Source organism: Limanda limanda, chromosome 12 (assembly GCF_963576545.1).
Source record: "Limanda limanda chromosome 12, fLimLim1.1, whole genome shotgun sequence".
Classification (NCBI taxonomy): Eukaryota; Metazoa; Chordata; class Actinopteri; order Pleuronectiformes; family Pleuronectidae; genus Limanda; species Limanda limanda.
The window spans coordinates 14,036,089-14,051,696 of record NC_083647.1 but is presented as its reverse complement, the minus strand read 5'-3'; the positions used below and the strand labels follow the sequence as shown (position 1 = coordinate 14,051,696).

The following is a 15,608-nucleotide window of genomic DNA, read 5'->3' as shown; positions in this document are numbered from 1 at the left end:
CTCCCACAGTTCTTAATCCCAGTGGCTGTGGACTGCCCTGAACCATCCTCCGAGCTCAAGCCCCTTACGTGCACTTGCCACACACACACACACACACACTGACAGAAGAGGCAGCGAGACGAGTGTGGCGGCTCTGATAGCCAGACGAGTCAACAACACCGCTGTGCTGTGAAGGGCTCGTGGGGCTGCGAACATGCAGCAGCGAAAGGGCTTGTTAGTTTATCGTACAAACACTGAAGCTGCAAATCACATGCTGAGATTGAAGGTGTAACGCGAGGACAGCTGCGGTTTGTGACTCTCGTGTTTTACCAGAACAACAGAAGTCACAGAGCTCAGCGTAGATCTACTGCAAAAAAATAAACACCGGCTCATTTGAGCTTGTTCGACGACGGTTACATCTGTGCTGAGGGAAGCTCAGGAATCATAGGACTCCTCTAACATCTGGATGAAAAGGATTTTTAAACGGTTTCTCAGGTTGACACTGTATTTTCTTACAATAGTATCCTGAGATGATAGTTAAAATGCATTAAAATACAGATTATTAAATACATCAAAATATACCATATTGAGTATATGGCAAGAATAGTTTTATATTTTGGTTTATGTTATACAAACTGAGCATGTGTTAACCAGCTGCCATTTTTGGAACAGGAATAAATCATTAAAACATTGTTTTATTTTGCAGCAGACATACTATTCTTTATTCATGTGTCTGGAAGAATCTTTAAGGATTTAAAAAGAAGATCTCTGGACTTACATTTTTGAGGAAGTCGGATACTTAGCTTTGTAAGGTGAGAAGGATGTTAATAATACAGAAAACTGGAGCTAACATGAGAAATACCAGAAAGATGTTTATAGGACTCCCTCTACACTTTAAATTAAATTTTTTTTCATTGTTAAATATCATTAAACTACTCCAGAGCTGCAGAGACTGACATCAGCTTCTTCTTGGCCTTAGAGGAATAATTGACAACGTGGGTCTGGAGTCATGTGATAACTGAAATATTTGCATACCGTTTAATCAATATCTTATGTAACTCCTATTTCCTGTTAATATCCTCCACGAATCCTCTTAGAGACTAGAAACCAATCAATACATCAGTTGGTCGATTTGATCAGCCGATATCGGCCAACACAGATCGGTATGAGCACATATGTTGTCCAATATGAGCTAATAACAAATGTTTTTGTAGAGAACACAATGCAGAGTCATATAATTCATTTGGGATACCTTGGCCAACCCCATTGTTTACAATACTCTCAGCGCTTTAAGCACAGCATGCCTCACTGCCGAGCAGATGTGGAGACAGGTGTTGTTTTCATGCTAAGTTACTAGCTCGAAAGTGAACAAAAATAATCTCCTATATTGATGTTGTAACTTTTACTCTTTTACTGATGAGGGTTCTTTTCAGTTCATCTTTCAATGAAAGCCGTATATTTTTTCTTCAAGTTTCCCTTGTGCAACAGGCCCGAACAGATAAAAAGTGATGAAATGAGAGGTACAAGATGACAACCCATTTATTTAGTAATACATTCTGCAAACTAGAAATTTTATTCAAACTTCAAAGGCTAAAAAATGAAAGAAAGGAGGGAAAGAATGGGAGAAAATTTAAGGAGCAGGGAGAGAAATGCATCAATTCACAAGCAAGGAATGCAATTTGTTCAATCAACAACACAAATAGTACAATTTAGTTCAGGGAACAAAGCTTTTTTAAACATTTTTTTTTTTTGCCATTCCTTTGGAGCTAGAACATAATACAAAATATACAGTTATTGTACTTTGTAAAATCACTCACAGAGGCCTCTGAAGCATTTGAATGGACATTGACAATACTTATCTACAGCATTCTAAAGCTATTCTTGAATGTAATCATAAATATAGCAGACATTAATGTATGTATGCAGATTTTGAATGCTTACGAGGTTACCATGTTAAAACACTTGCATTTGTTAAAAGTATGACATCATCTGCAGTGGAGAGTGGAATAAGCTTTCAAGACCGAACTTCAATAAAAGGAAACATGGAGGGAAAATGAAACATACAAACCAGCGATGGTTGGAAAAGTTGTACCTTGTGACAACCAGGACAAAGTCACTTTGTTGATAGCTTTAGTACCCTGACATGGAGAGGAGCTTTTGAATCTAGAAGAGCTTAATGTCGGCAGCAATACTCCTCCTCGTAGTGTTTGTGTTGAACAAGTATTTTAGGGGGCAACATGAGATTGGGTAAGGCAAATCGGTGAGCTTATTTATGAGCTGAAAAAAGGTCAGCAAAGTGGGGCTCGGGTCGCCCTGCGAGGGGACACACAAACCGCCACTGCTCAGGGTCACACAGTAAACGCCACAACCGAGGTACATCGATGTGCACAAGAGGGCGCAAGTGTTTTTAAATCTCTTCAACTTCTGCAAGGTAGTCGTACAAGAATATACAGGATGCGTTCCAGGCAACCAAAGGTAGCTCTGTTAATAGCTTTATAATTTGTTTTTCCTCGACAATAACAACTTTCTGAAATAAAAAGCTGATTATACAGATGATCAGTGCATATGACTACGATCATTGAGTCACACCTATTTTTCTCACACGTTTCTAAAAACCCTGAACTCTCGATACAGCTACACAGGTGAGAATTTGAGGGCGCTGCTGCTTGAGAGGGGGCCGGTCAGCTTATAATCAAAGGCCAATAGTGTTTCTAGTTAGTAATATATCATCAGCACTTCAAATACTGCACACGAGCACAGGCGTGTCCCACTCAAATAGATCAGTGTTAGAAATCACAACTTCTAAGGGAGGGCCATGAGAAAACGGGCTCTGATTAACATGAACTGCTTTCTGAACAGTTTTGGATCTCATAATATCAAGACAAAAAAACACTTCCTATAAATGTTATGAGGTATTTCAGGTCATTACAAATTAAAACAAGGAGAATATATGCTTGGGGGCTTTTTTCTGTTTTTTGTTATTTTTTATCCCCCTCAGGGATGGGGATGCACTAATTTTTTTTTTTTTCACATACCATATCAATAAAACACCCAGATGTGACAAATCACAGCCAAGCCACTGTCAATATCTGACAACATTCCTACAGCAATTTTGTATTAAATAAATAAAAAAAGTTAATTTCAACATCTGTCATTCAGGGGAATAGGTGGGTTATAAAACTGGGGGATTAACCAGCATCGATTAAGGGACATGTCACGATTTATATAATTTATGGGGTAAAATACGGGACAGTTCGGGGGAGTTGGGGTGTCAACGGCCTGAAGATCTAAGAAAACATGTTTGTTCTTTATCAAGCATGGAGAAAACAATTTAAGTCGCTTTAATAGTCACAAACACCTCCCAGATCAGCTGGGTGCTGGTTTGATGAGACGTTTTGTGCACAAATACAGGCGATGCAGTGAAAATAAGAGTTCAGAGTTGAAATATAAGCTGCCTGTCTAAAAAAATATTTGTTTAAAGTATGTTTTCAAACACACCAACAAGGTTTTTTTTTCCACAAACACAGAGTGAAATTGAGTTTTCATGATGTGAGCACAGTACGGTTACAAATATGGCGAAGTATTGTGGTGGTAATACAATACTGTGATCTTAAACCAGAAAGATGTGAATTGAAAGACATTTTTTACAGTTTGTTTTTGTTGCTTTTTCATGGGAAGGAATATTTAGTGAAACAACATTTTCATGCAAACAGAGAAATCCATTTTCTGATGTTCCACTGAATTATGACGTTATTCATGTGTTTTTATAAGTTGACTGTTCAAAGGTATTAGGACGTTTCAACTGTGAACACAGAGCTTGGTTTAGATTCAACACCTCGCGCAACATTTTTAAAGGATATTTTCATGTTTTAAAAAATCGTATTCTTTAATCGGTTGAGTGGCGCTTGTATACCACGTAACAATCAAACCAACTGTGGATACACATTACTGACCCTGCAGTCCACGGAAGGGCATTTTCATCTCATGTAATGTATGTGCGTCCTTGTGCAAGTAGAATGATCAAAACATGTCTCTACAGCACCACCAGTGGTCGAAATCTCCACTGAGTACCTTTAAAAAACTGAGGAACGGCAACTAAAAAGTTCACAATGAGGTTGCTTTACAGCACTCTGCCTTTTTTTCAGGGGCTAATTCTAGTTTCTCCTTTATATTTTTTATGTCTAGTTATATTAACTTCCTAATTACAAAATGGTCTTTGGACTTTTTTTTTTTTTTGTTGCCAAAAAGGGATTTTAGGAAGCATCTAATTTAGGATTACAGTCAAAGTTAGTGTGTTTTTGTTTAAGATTATAAAGATTTTATAATGTGCTACATGCCACAAGTCTGAATGGAGTAAAATCGTTAGGATTGTCATTTTGATGAATGAAGAATTACAAACTTAACACATTATTGTGTATTATCTAAATGAAACCTTCAGTGTTGCTATGAGGGACACCAAAGTTATTTGCCACAACACATAATAAAATGCAACTAAACATACCGAGACCAACCAGAATCATATTTTGTCCATGGCAAAAAACTAACTCAAGCAACATGATTTATTCCTTGAAAGTTGAAGTCAAAAATATATACATACATAAATTTCCAACAATGCAATTTTAGACAAAAAAAAATGGCAGAAATTAAATTTGAAATAAAACCATTTCTCTTTGAGAGATCTACCTAGTGTGTGTGTGTTAGATACATAATTAGTCAATGACTATTTGTGTTTTTAGGAGGAGGAGGGTTAACTGAAAGAAAGAACCCACAGATCATACACTATAGCAGCGAACTGTATTGTGCTCTGGCTTGTGGTGGCGCGGGGGGTGCTTTTTAGCAGAGCAAACCAGATGGGAACTAAAAAAAGTGCTATACAACCATGAGAACTCATTGAAGTAAGAGGATTTGTTCTTGGTTTGAAAGTCCAAACAAAGACCATGTTGCTCCTATTTTCAACCTAGTGATGGGTGGTTTTCTTTAAAACAGTCAGTGCTTAAACTGTTCACATCAGTCAAATGATCAGATGCTAAAAAAAAGTAGAAGCTAAAATTCAATGTGTACCACGTACAAAAAAAGAATCTCATGAAAAACAAAATAAAAACTTGGCATAGGCTGTTGTAAAGCTGAAACAAGTGATCATAAATCATATGGCACCCACAGTGGGCACTGCTTACAATTAATTTTTAGAACATGTTATTAAAATATGACAACAAATGTGTAAATGGGTCAATGGTTGAAAAGCTGCAAACCACTGAAACACCATGGGTAAATTGAGCTACGTGTGTCAGGTTACAGTATAGTTTTGATATATAGCTTGAAGTTGTTCAAACAGCTTAACAGCATTTAGACTCTGTTAACCAAAGCTTTTTGTAATTAGAAGTAGTGAGAGCCTATCTTGGGTTGATATGGAGCACCGGCTGAAAGAAAAAGGGCAGACAATGAATAAGCAGTGGGCGATTCCCTTAGAACTCCAGCCTGGTCTGTCGTCTGAACCACCTCAGCAAATGTCATTGCCTTTACACTAACACACGTGCGCACATACATACACACAAGCACCCACGCACGCTTGCAGGTATCTATCCACACAGACAAACATGTTAACAGGGGTATTATCTCCTTTTTTTTAATCAGACGCCTCGAAAGAAATAAAAAAAAAGATGTTTGTTTCGCTTCACACTTCCCAAAAATGACCAAGAAACACTTTGCAATTATGATTTGAGCATGTACAGAAAGCCACTTACAAAAATAAAATACAATTTTAAAAAAAAGCACAGGGAAAAAAATAATTAGGATTTAAATGGTTTTGATATAGAGAGCTTACTGTGCTGTCAACTATACAATTTACCCGTTTCTTAAAGGAGCAGAGACTAACTGAAAAGGGAGAGAAAGGAAAGTAAAAGCGCAGAGACATTGTGTCTGGAGGACAAGCAGAAATATCCACTGAACAGACATTTGTTAGAATTCCAGAAGAGCAGGAAAAGGCAGATAGTGCATAAAAGGTTCTCTTTTTCATTTCTTTCATTTTTTAACTTAAAATCAAGCTGCATTAAATACAGGCTGTTTGTACAGGACAATTGCACTTCACAAAAACAGAAATATACAAACACACACAAGGAAATGTGAATCAAATTAATTACAGCAAAAAAAAAAGTACTACTTAAGCTGATTATTTAACAAAAACAAAAAAAGAAAACCTTGTGGACTCACTTGTTATGGATTACTTTAGAGGAGAGTATTTAGGTGGGTGAACATAAATGGGAGACAAGACGGTGAGGATCCTGAACTCCAGAGTGGACTGGTGCTGCACTATTCCAGGTTTGTGTGCATGCAACTCCTCTTCCTCCTCCTCCTCCTCCTCCTCCCATGAAATTCCCTTCTTAGAAAACCAAAAGCTCAGAGTGACGGCGAGACAGACTGCTGAGCCGAGCTGCTGTGGGTCTTGAGAGGATGGTGGTTTGTAAACTCTATGCTGTGTTAGTGGTAGGAGGTTGTGTTACCACATGTCGTCTGTGGACGCAGAGTCCTTAATAAGAGAGGAGAGGAAGGAAAAACCCTTCAGACGCTGACTCTACATCCAATGAGATCTCTATCAAGAGTTGGACAGGTTCAAGCATGTATGATACAAACTGACAGAAGAAACAATCCAGGAAGTGAAAGTTGTATAGCAACACCCCCACAACATGTTTTAATGCTATGATAAATACTTTCACAGAAAGGCAGGAGATGTTCTGTTATTGATGAATAAAGCATTAAATAACTTGTCAAGTATACAACATAGATTTGTACCATTGCCATATATCAGACATAATTATGGTTTATAAGGCTACCTCCTTGTAAATCATTGCTTAGTTAATGTGCACCAAGTGTCTGGAGCTTCTGATACACCATATATTTGTCTGAAAGCACAACACTTTAAAAGGTGACTAATATGGTTTGTCCTCAACTAGCTGGAACAAATAAAGTATATTTCAGGTAAATGTAATGATTTTAGTTACTAATGAAATAAGCTTTTTATGAATATGTAGACATATGTTGATATGTTTTACCAGGCAATAGAGAAGATACTGCTTTTGCCATGACTCACTCGTAAAAGTTTATAATTCAACAGTTTGTTTAACTCAGGACAAACATCCAAACTCTTATAATAACGGTTCCGGCAGCTGATGATCCTAGACACTATATAGAGAATATATTGACTCTGAAATATCATCAAATGCTTGACTTAAGATCTACAAATTCATCCATCTAACTGCAAATAGTCTGAGGTCACATAAAACAGATGCAGCTGGAGCTTTATGTTCCATTAAATATTTACACGTACATGTCCTCTATGCCTAAATGTGGCAGACTCTGCTCAGGATATAATGAACTGAATTTAACTGACCAGGACACATGCCGGCTACATGGTAAGTCTTTACAACCAAACAGAGGAAAACCAAATTCTTCCTTGTCAGAACAAGACTCCCATTATACAATGTGACGCCAAGTGTAACTCTACCAAATGATAAGCAAACAGCTTGAGGATTGTTTTAGGCACTTGTAAGGATGTAACAATGTTTTGAATTGTACATATTTAACATGCCACAGGTGGAGGCCATTGCAAAAATATCTTGCTCGATTGTGAATGATGCGGTATTTAAAGAACGTCGTCCTGTATCAACATGTTCAGACGGATTGATCATGACCTTTCATTACTATTTTATTCGTAAGAGCTAAATCATGTACTGGGAGTGGCTAACATTATGACTGGTGTAAGTGCCTCTTCCTGTAGGATTCACCAGAGACACAGCTGATGTCAAGGTGCAGGTCAAGGAATGGACAAGTATTTAGATGGGCGAAAGCTATGGTACAAGGGTTTCACCACATATGCAAATCAAATTTAGAGAGAAGCCAACATGAAAGATTATTTGGTTGCACTGGAGCAAATGACTCATGTTTCTGACGACTGGATTTGAAAAATACAGAAGTTTCAGGGGGTTTATTTGTTGGTATTTCATATATAAGATACATCAGTATGCATTTCACTTTATTAAATATACTGAGCGTCTTATGCACCATCTTTTCTTTTGGGAATGAGAACTGTTAGTTCTTATCTTGTGCTTAGGTTGTATTTTTTTTTTTAGCTCGAGCAAACACTGGTCTGCTGTGTCATTTAGATGAATACGTTTCAAACCTGCCTCGGTATGAACACGTATCTAATAATCAGGAACTTGATGAGGACAGCCTGAATTTCAATGCGTGCCATGACATGACGAGCGTTCAATGAGTAAGCTGACTTTTGCCAGACAAACTAACCTCAGAATCTTTTCATTCAGAACATCAGCTGCAGTAAAGGCTTATAAACACAAGTTCAAAACAAATTTAAGTAACACTACAATAAAAAAAAACTATTCAGAATCCAACTTCCCTACATTGTGCCAAAGAAAAACATCGCAATGCTGGTTTTCATAGTATTGCTATAGAAGCAAGTAGGCAGTCAGATTTACCTTCAGCCTCAGCAAACCCTCAAACGACCAAAACACTTGATGACTCTAAGGTGCACAACTGAAGTTATGTCCCTACTATCATCCGCCGGTGGCCACTAATAATTACTTTGATCTTCTGGTAGTTGGTAACTTAATTTGTGCAGAAGACCTTCAAACTTACAAGGGATATTCACCATCTGGTCCTATATTCTAAGATGAAAACAATATATGTATATATATATACGTGATGTGAAGAGTGCAGATTTCTTTTCAAGTTTAGTTAAAAGGAGAATATTCCCTGGGTTGACATAAAAGAATTAACGCTTGACTCATACTTTTTTCTTCCCCTATTCAAAAGTCAATATTATGATTGCTGTGGCTAAGAAAACTGCCCACATGGTGCAGCCTTTAGGTTTTGCAGTCTCTGCTCTGTTATTGCCACTTCTTTGGTGTGGATCACAAATCTAAATTCTAGAATATAGCAGAGGCAGTTGTAAAGTGTGATTATATCTGCTGTAGGCAAAATCACTGCCCTCACAGAGACAATTAAATACACCCACCAAAGAGTCTCCAAGGTTAGTCACAGATTGCATACAAAGCTCTATAAGTTGTATTCAGCTGAACTGATCTATTGCCACCCAAAAGCTGTTTGCAGTCTGTATGAAGCAGCGTTTCTGATAACATTTGACCTTCATATTGATTTAAGTGAAATGTGCTTATACACAATACTGAACTATTCCAGAATGACACTATGTTAACAAGTTTCACTCAATAAAGCAATCAATTACACTACCTCAATGACCCATGGCCTTTTGTTTTTTGTGTTACAGTACAAGTTTATAAAGGCATATTAGGATTCCTTGTCACTGATCTATATCTTTGTCTTTGTTAGGGTTCACATCTGACAGTGAATATCTGTTATATTCAATAAATATGACCTATTTATGTGTCTTGTATGAAGAGGTAAGAGACAGAGTGAGCTGGATGTATACATCCAGGGGACAAATACGATTTTATTCAGTGTTTATCCATCACAAACTGAGCTGCCGGGCAAGGTGGACAGGTTGGACCAAAGCACCAAGGACAACTCAGAACAAGTAACAGATGAGACCTACACTGAAAGCAGTCACAAATTCATTTAAAAAACAAAACCAAACAAGGACCTGTATGACAGAATGTCAGTTGTTTGATAAGAGGATGCACAAAGAACGTGACTCAAAAACAAGTCTGTGGTCTGATGATAAAACCACATAACTTTCCATTCACAGTGCAACGTGCTGTCAAGTGTGGTCCTGATCACAGTATACACTTTGCTGCAGCTACAATAAAACTAACAAAATCTACAGGAGAAACTTGTGGGAAAGGCCAAACACTAGTGCTTTAAAAAGACCAGAACAGTGCACAGTGTTTGTAACAGCACAGTCCCCTCTCTAATACAAGATTTTTACATTTTATTGATAAGATATCCTATTTTAGCTGTGAATTACTGTGCAACAACAAGAATGTTTAAGTTTTTGTGTCTAAGTGAGACTGCACATTTGAATTGCATCAAGATATATTGCAATAATTTGATTTAAACCGTTCAGTTTCTACCATTCCTGCAAATCTAGAAACAACTTAACATCATCCAGATGTGCAACGATTACAGAGATGTGTCCTGGGAGACCCTGAGGTTGAGACGCTGCCAAAGGAGGTGCAAATTACTACTCACTGAGATAGACTGAATACAGTAACAAATACTGTATACGGTTTCCATGAGCCACTTTGAATTAATCTGCAAACATTTCTAATAAACTTATTTCACTTTCTGCCATGGAAAGCTTTGTGTGAGCAGTTGGCAAACAAAACCTTAATTTAGCCTATTTTGTATTGAGACTGCACCAAATAATACAGACAAGTCAAGAGCTCTGGCAGCATTCTGAAGGTACACCAATTTCTGAGATACCTCATTGTGGGAAAGTAATTCAAAACATCCATCTTCATACAAACATGAAATCCTAAAACAAATTGCCAATTTTTCATGGTCAAGGACAAGATGAGACGAGCACAATTTGAGAGCTGAACCAGTGAACTTATCTGATAAAAAATTTAAGACAAGGGCGCTTGTAGACAAGGGCGCTATCTTTGTACACAAAGGACTGCTGAGCAATGCTTCTTTTAACCTTTCAATATGTAAGAGAATGCAGTTTTTTATTTCATTCACACAAATGTCAGATAATATCCCTTATTAGCTCTCTCACTAATTGTTGAAATCAGCTCATGGTGTATGAGGCTGAGTCGTTTGGCACAAGACCTGCAATGCACTTGTGGTAATTGTCAAAATTAAAGCAAGTTTTGTGACTGAGGAATTACTATGACTATCTAGAGAGAAGCAATTGGATCATTTTCTGCTGGTGTCACAGAAAATTTGTAGAATTACAATAAATGAGTTTTCATTAATTTTATGTGGCTTTTGGTTTCAAATCGGGGAGAAGGAAAATAAATAACCAATAAAAGTCACTATGTCATCACATACATTTTCTTCTCTTTTTTTATCACTTGGCAAGGAGCCTATTTCCTTGTTCCATCTTGTTGAATACGACTGACATGCAGAAAATGTGTTAAAACTTGCTTATCACATGTCAACAAGCATGCATACGCCCCCAAAAATGCAAACATACAGAGAGTTAGAGACAAGCTGGGATACTTACTGTGTCATCACTTCGGTAGGGGTTGAGCTTGTTGTACACCGCTTCAATAACACTTCGTCTGAGGGAAAGAAAAGTACACAATTGTTAAATGTTAGTTTTCACTTTGTAAAAACAAGATACCCAGTGATCCAACTTAAACTGTCCTAAATAAAAACCTGTAATTGATTGATGAGGTTTTAACCACAAAGAGCACTCACTTGCTTGCCAGCTCTCCTCCAGGAGGGAGGTTCGGGATGCTCTCAGATGCTAACGTTCGCATAACATGGACCAAATCTGGGACACCTTCATCCCCATGCTTCTTAAGGATCTCTGTTGGAAACAAAATTATTTATTTTCGACCCTTTGACAATATTACACAGAAGTGCACCTAGAAACATCATATTACTTTGTGCAGTTATATTGGAAAAACTTGGTATCAATGTTTAAAAGAATGCAGGTGAAACAACCCAGACTTATATTTAGACTACAGAAAAGATGAGCACAGGTCTGTTTTGTTAATTGTGAGGAGATGGACATACCATTTTTTTTAGATGAAAATACTCTGCATAATTGATGCAAAAGACTCTTCCTAAAAATGATTCCTTCTCTGGAGGGACATTTTCCTAATGTGAATCAATGGTCTATTAAGCTGTATAGACTATGCAGCCCTTTGAGGTTAATGTGTGATTGTGGTTTATAAAAAAAAACAACTTCACTAGATTTTGACTCCTGATAGGAAATATAAAGGTTTGGTGTAACAACTGAAGGGGAGTGGTACAGCTTGTTGAGACCTGTGGTGACCTACAGTAAGAAAAATGTCAACCAGTAAAACTTATTGTACACAAGTTACTTGTTCCTGGTTGTCACTGTCAGAGCTGAACAATATGTCCAAAAAGATGAATTAATAAGGAATTTGAAAATACGATTTAGGTCTTTTCTAACCCACACACACATCCATCTGTAAGTTTGTGACTCTCTAGCATGACTATAACATACATAATAGTCTAAATACTATAAACAGTATGACAAACACTGAACTGTTGATCGAAACCTGCCTGAGGTGTTAAATGTGATCTGGTTAAATTGCATCTCAGGAGTTGTGTCTCTTGTGTCTATTACTAGAAAACATTTTAAAAACTAAACTTTATACGGTTAGGTATTTGTTTATTTTTACATTTGTTATTCCTCATCACTGCAGATGCTTTGGGATCATAACAATCTAAAACTGTTTTCTTTGAGACAGGCTTTAGGATAATTCTTGGCTCTTTTTGCTAATGTTCCTAGAGTATATATATTAAAGTATTATTCAATAATCAACGTGACGGATATTAATTGTGGTCCACATAGACAAATATAATGTTTCTCCCTTACCTTCTACTCTGCCTTCCAGGTATTTATCCAGCTCAGCCTCTCGTTTCACTGCTTCTGGAGATACCTTTGGGGCTCCGGGAAAGCAGATTATCACAACACTCATATTGTCCCGGCTTCCCTGTGGAAAAGGAAGAACAAACACAGACGTCAAGTAAATCAGCCGGAACAACGAATGAGAAGAGTGTGTAACAAATTGTTATGGTAGGATATGTGAACACACTGTACCTTATACAAGCAGGTGTCAACAATTTCATTGCTGACTCTTTCAAGATCATCTGTAACCTCTAGCCTTGACCGGACAAAGTCACAGAGTTCCTCATTGGCCATGACATCCCAGATGCCATCACAAGCGAGTATAATGAATTCATCTTCCCCTTCACATCTTTCTATTGCATAAACTTCAGGCTCAGGAGAAACCAGCTGCTCTGTCGGGCCTTTTCCATGCACACACTTGTAGTCGAAGTCTCCCAGAGCCCGAGAGACTGCTAAGGACCCATTAACCCGTTGGATCATGACTGAGCCACCGGCGTTCTGGATCCTTTCCTTCTCCAGAGGGTTGCTGGGTTTGTGATCTTGTGTAAAGAAGTGCACAGCTCCACCCCGGCTGAGGATCCCCCGTGAGTCGCCACAGTTGATAAAGTAGGTATGGCTTGGAGAAAGCATCACTCCCACAGCAGTGGAGCCACTGCGGTCCACGCCGTGCTTCTTCTCAGAGATGGTTCGCATGTGTTCGTCAATCTGCAGGAATCCTGTGCGGATCCCGGTCTTCACGCTATCTACAGAGGGGTCCTCCTGCAGAGCACTCTGGAAGTCTGGGTTGCTGGTGATGTGCTCCAACAGGTGCTCACAGCAGTACTTGGCCACCTGAGAGCCGGCATGCCCATCGTAAACGGCAAAGAATGACCAGAGGTCGAGACCATGGGGCAGACCAATTACTGATGTGTGTGCATCCTCCATCTCTACCCGCCAACCCTGCATGCTGCTCAGCCCATACCTCAGGTGGTTACCCTCACCATGGGAATTGTACTTTTCCATCTTTGGTTTGTCCAGAAATGCACCCATTGTGTTCCTCTTAAAACCTGTAAAACAAATTAAAAACAGAGAAATCTAATTATAACATAGAACAGAAATGTATTCAGTTTGTTATCATATTATTAAGCAAAGCTGCAGTGGAAAAATCTGAATCATTTTCTGATATTTAACCATACATATAATGTATGTCTACTTTGTCATATAGACATTTTATTTATTTGTTTATATTCATTGATAAATGTACAAAAGATCACATCCATCAATTTGAAGAGAAGGATTAGCATCTCTGAGCTGAGTGCAGGCCCCTGCCCTGGTCTAAAAATAGTAGACCTGTGAACAAATTTTTGGTACATATTAGGAACACTGGTGTGGATCAAACTGAAACGCCCTTAAACCACAGGCTCATCAAGTTTTTCGTGAAACGTACTCACGCGTATTGAGTAATTTGACCGTACTTTACAAACACATAATCCCCCGCTGGCCAGCACCTCTCTGACCTTCGCAGTGCAGAACACCTCATCGTTCGAGTCAGTCGAGGTGACAGCTAAAGCTGTCGTTACAAGCCTGCAGAGCTAACGGCAGCTAACCGACCGACCAGTAACTCGATAAACACAACACAATTTCAGGAGATCTGACGAACCCAGCAGCGACTCTATCGTCGTGTGGAGCTCATTCACAGCGTGTACCTGCTCTGGAATGACAGCGTTTGTTGTTGGATTGACGTGTAAACTTAGCTCGGCACCAAGTCGTCACCGCAACCCAAATAAACAAACAGCCTTTGCCTAGTTGCGGGCCTTGACCCTTGTCCCTCACAGCTAACTTTGACAGGCCTCCCTCTGCCCTGCTCTGCTAGCGTAACGCTGAGGCAAGGATAGCCCTCGGCCTTGCTAACGTTCAACGGCTACATGCTAACTTAGCTCGGGTAGCTAACTGCCCAGCGTTCCCCTGCAGCTGCTGGCGTGAGAGTAAACATTTCAATCACTTACCAAATTTCCAAAATTGTGGTTGACAGAAACCGGAGCTGTGGCTGCGAGCAGGACTGACCGGCCGTGGTTCACACCGGAGAGGTTACACCGACGAAACGGGAGGGGGAGGTTCGCGGCGGGTTAGCTAGGCTAGCTAGCCAGTTAGCTAGCAGTGAGCAATCGTCACTCGAGACTCAGTGCATAGAAATGGTCTCAGTGCAGAGTCGTGCGCCCGTGTTGCATTACATTATCTCAGCTGGCGACCTGAAGTATGTTCTGACGGATCCTCATGTGAATCTGAGGGCCGGAGCTTTGAGTGGCCGAGCCGGGGAGGGGAAGCTGAAACGTCTGTCCCAGCCTCTCCACTTGACAGCTTGACAGCTCGCTAGCTAACGTTAGCTTCGCAGGAGCAAAGCGTCGCTGAGGCAGGACCCGGATGTTGCAGGTTGCGTACTCGAAAACATGACATCATCCCTGAAGAGTCGAGGCTTCTGTGACTGCTGCTGCACACAGAGGACATGGACTATACAACACCACGTTATGTACAGAGAGCCACAGTAACAACAACAATAATAACAACAACAACACCACGTTATATACAGAGAGTCACAGTAACAACAACAATAATAACAACAACAACACCAAGTTATATAGAGAGAATCACACTAACAACAACAATAATAACAACAACACGTCCCAGTTATATACAGTCACACTAATAACAACAATAATAACAACTACAACACCAAGTTATATACATTAAATCACACTAACTACAACAGCAGGAATTATAATAATAATAATTATAATAGTTAAGTTATGTACAGAAAATCCCACTAATAATAACACCAACAACAGCTTATATACAGAAAATCAACAATAATAATAATGTAACAATAATATTAATATATTTTATTCACAGGGCTGAATATGCAAGTTGAACGCATTTAATGGAAATTAAAATGTTTATCTGTCTTACACACAAGAATTGTGGAGTGCAATGCAATGAGGCCTGCTCCCCCTTTTTGCTAAAAGATTACTGTGAAAATCAAGGATTAGAAAAAGCATTTTTATATTTTGAATGCAAGTTCATTTTCATCAGTGTGTTTATATATTTATTCTAAGTC

General features: G+C 38.8%; 1 protein-coding gene across 1 annotated transcript; it reads right to left on the bottom strand.

Moving 5' to 3' along the window:
- Positions 1–1,500: 1,500 nt before the first annotated feature.
- Positions 1,501–14,882, bottom strand: ppm1aa (protein phosphatase, Mg2+/Mn2+ dependent, 1Aa). The gene is made up of 6 exons (XM_061083279.1): positions 14,503–14,882; positions 12,710–13,563; positions 12,485–12,602; positions 11,332–11,443; positions 11,135–11,192; positions 1,501–6,502 (listed from the first exon to the last, which is right to left on the bottom strand). The coding sequence occupies exons 2-6, from the start codon at positions 13,544–13,546 to the stop codon at positions 6,473–6,475; spliced, it is 1,155 nt and encodes a 384-aa protein (XP_060939262.1). The 5' UTR covers positions 13,547–13,563; positions 14,503–14,882; the 3' UTR covers positions 1,501–6,472.
- Between the last annotated feature and the right edge of the window lie 726 nt (positions 14,883–15,608).

Coding starts and splice junctions, on each gene's coding strand:
- ppm1aa (XM_061083279.1), bottom strand. CDS start 13,546: ATGGGTGCATTTCTGGACAAACCAAAGATGGAAAAGTACAATTCCCAT. Junction 11,193..11,331: donor GGAGGAGAGCTGGCAAGCAA/GTGAGTGCTCTT, acceptor TCTTTCCCTCAG/ACGAAGTGTTATTGAAGCGG. Junction 6,503..11,134: donor CCTACCGAAGTGATGACACA/GTAAGTATCCCA, acceptor TCTCTTATTAAG/GACTCTGCGTCCACAGACGA.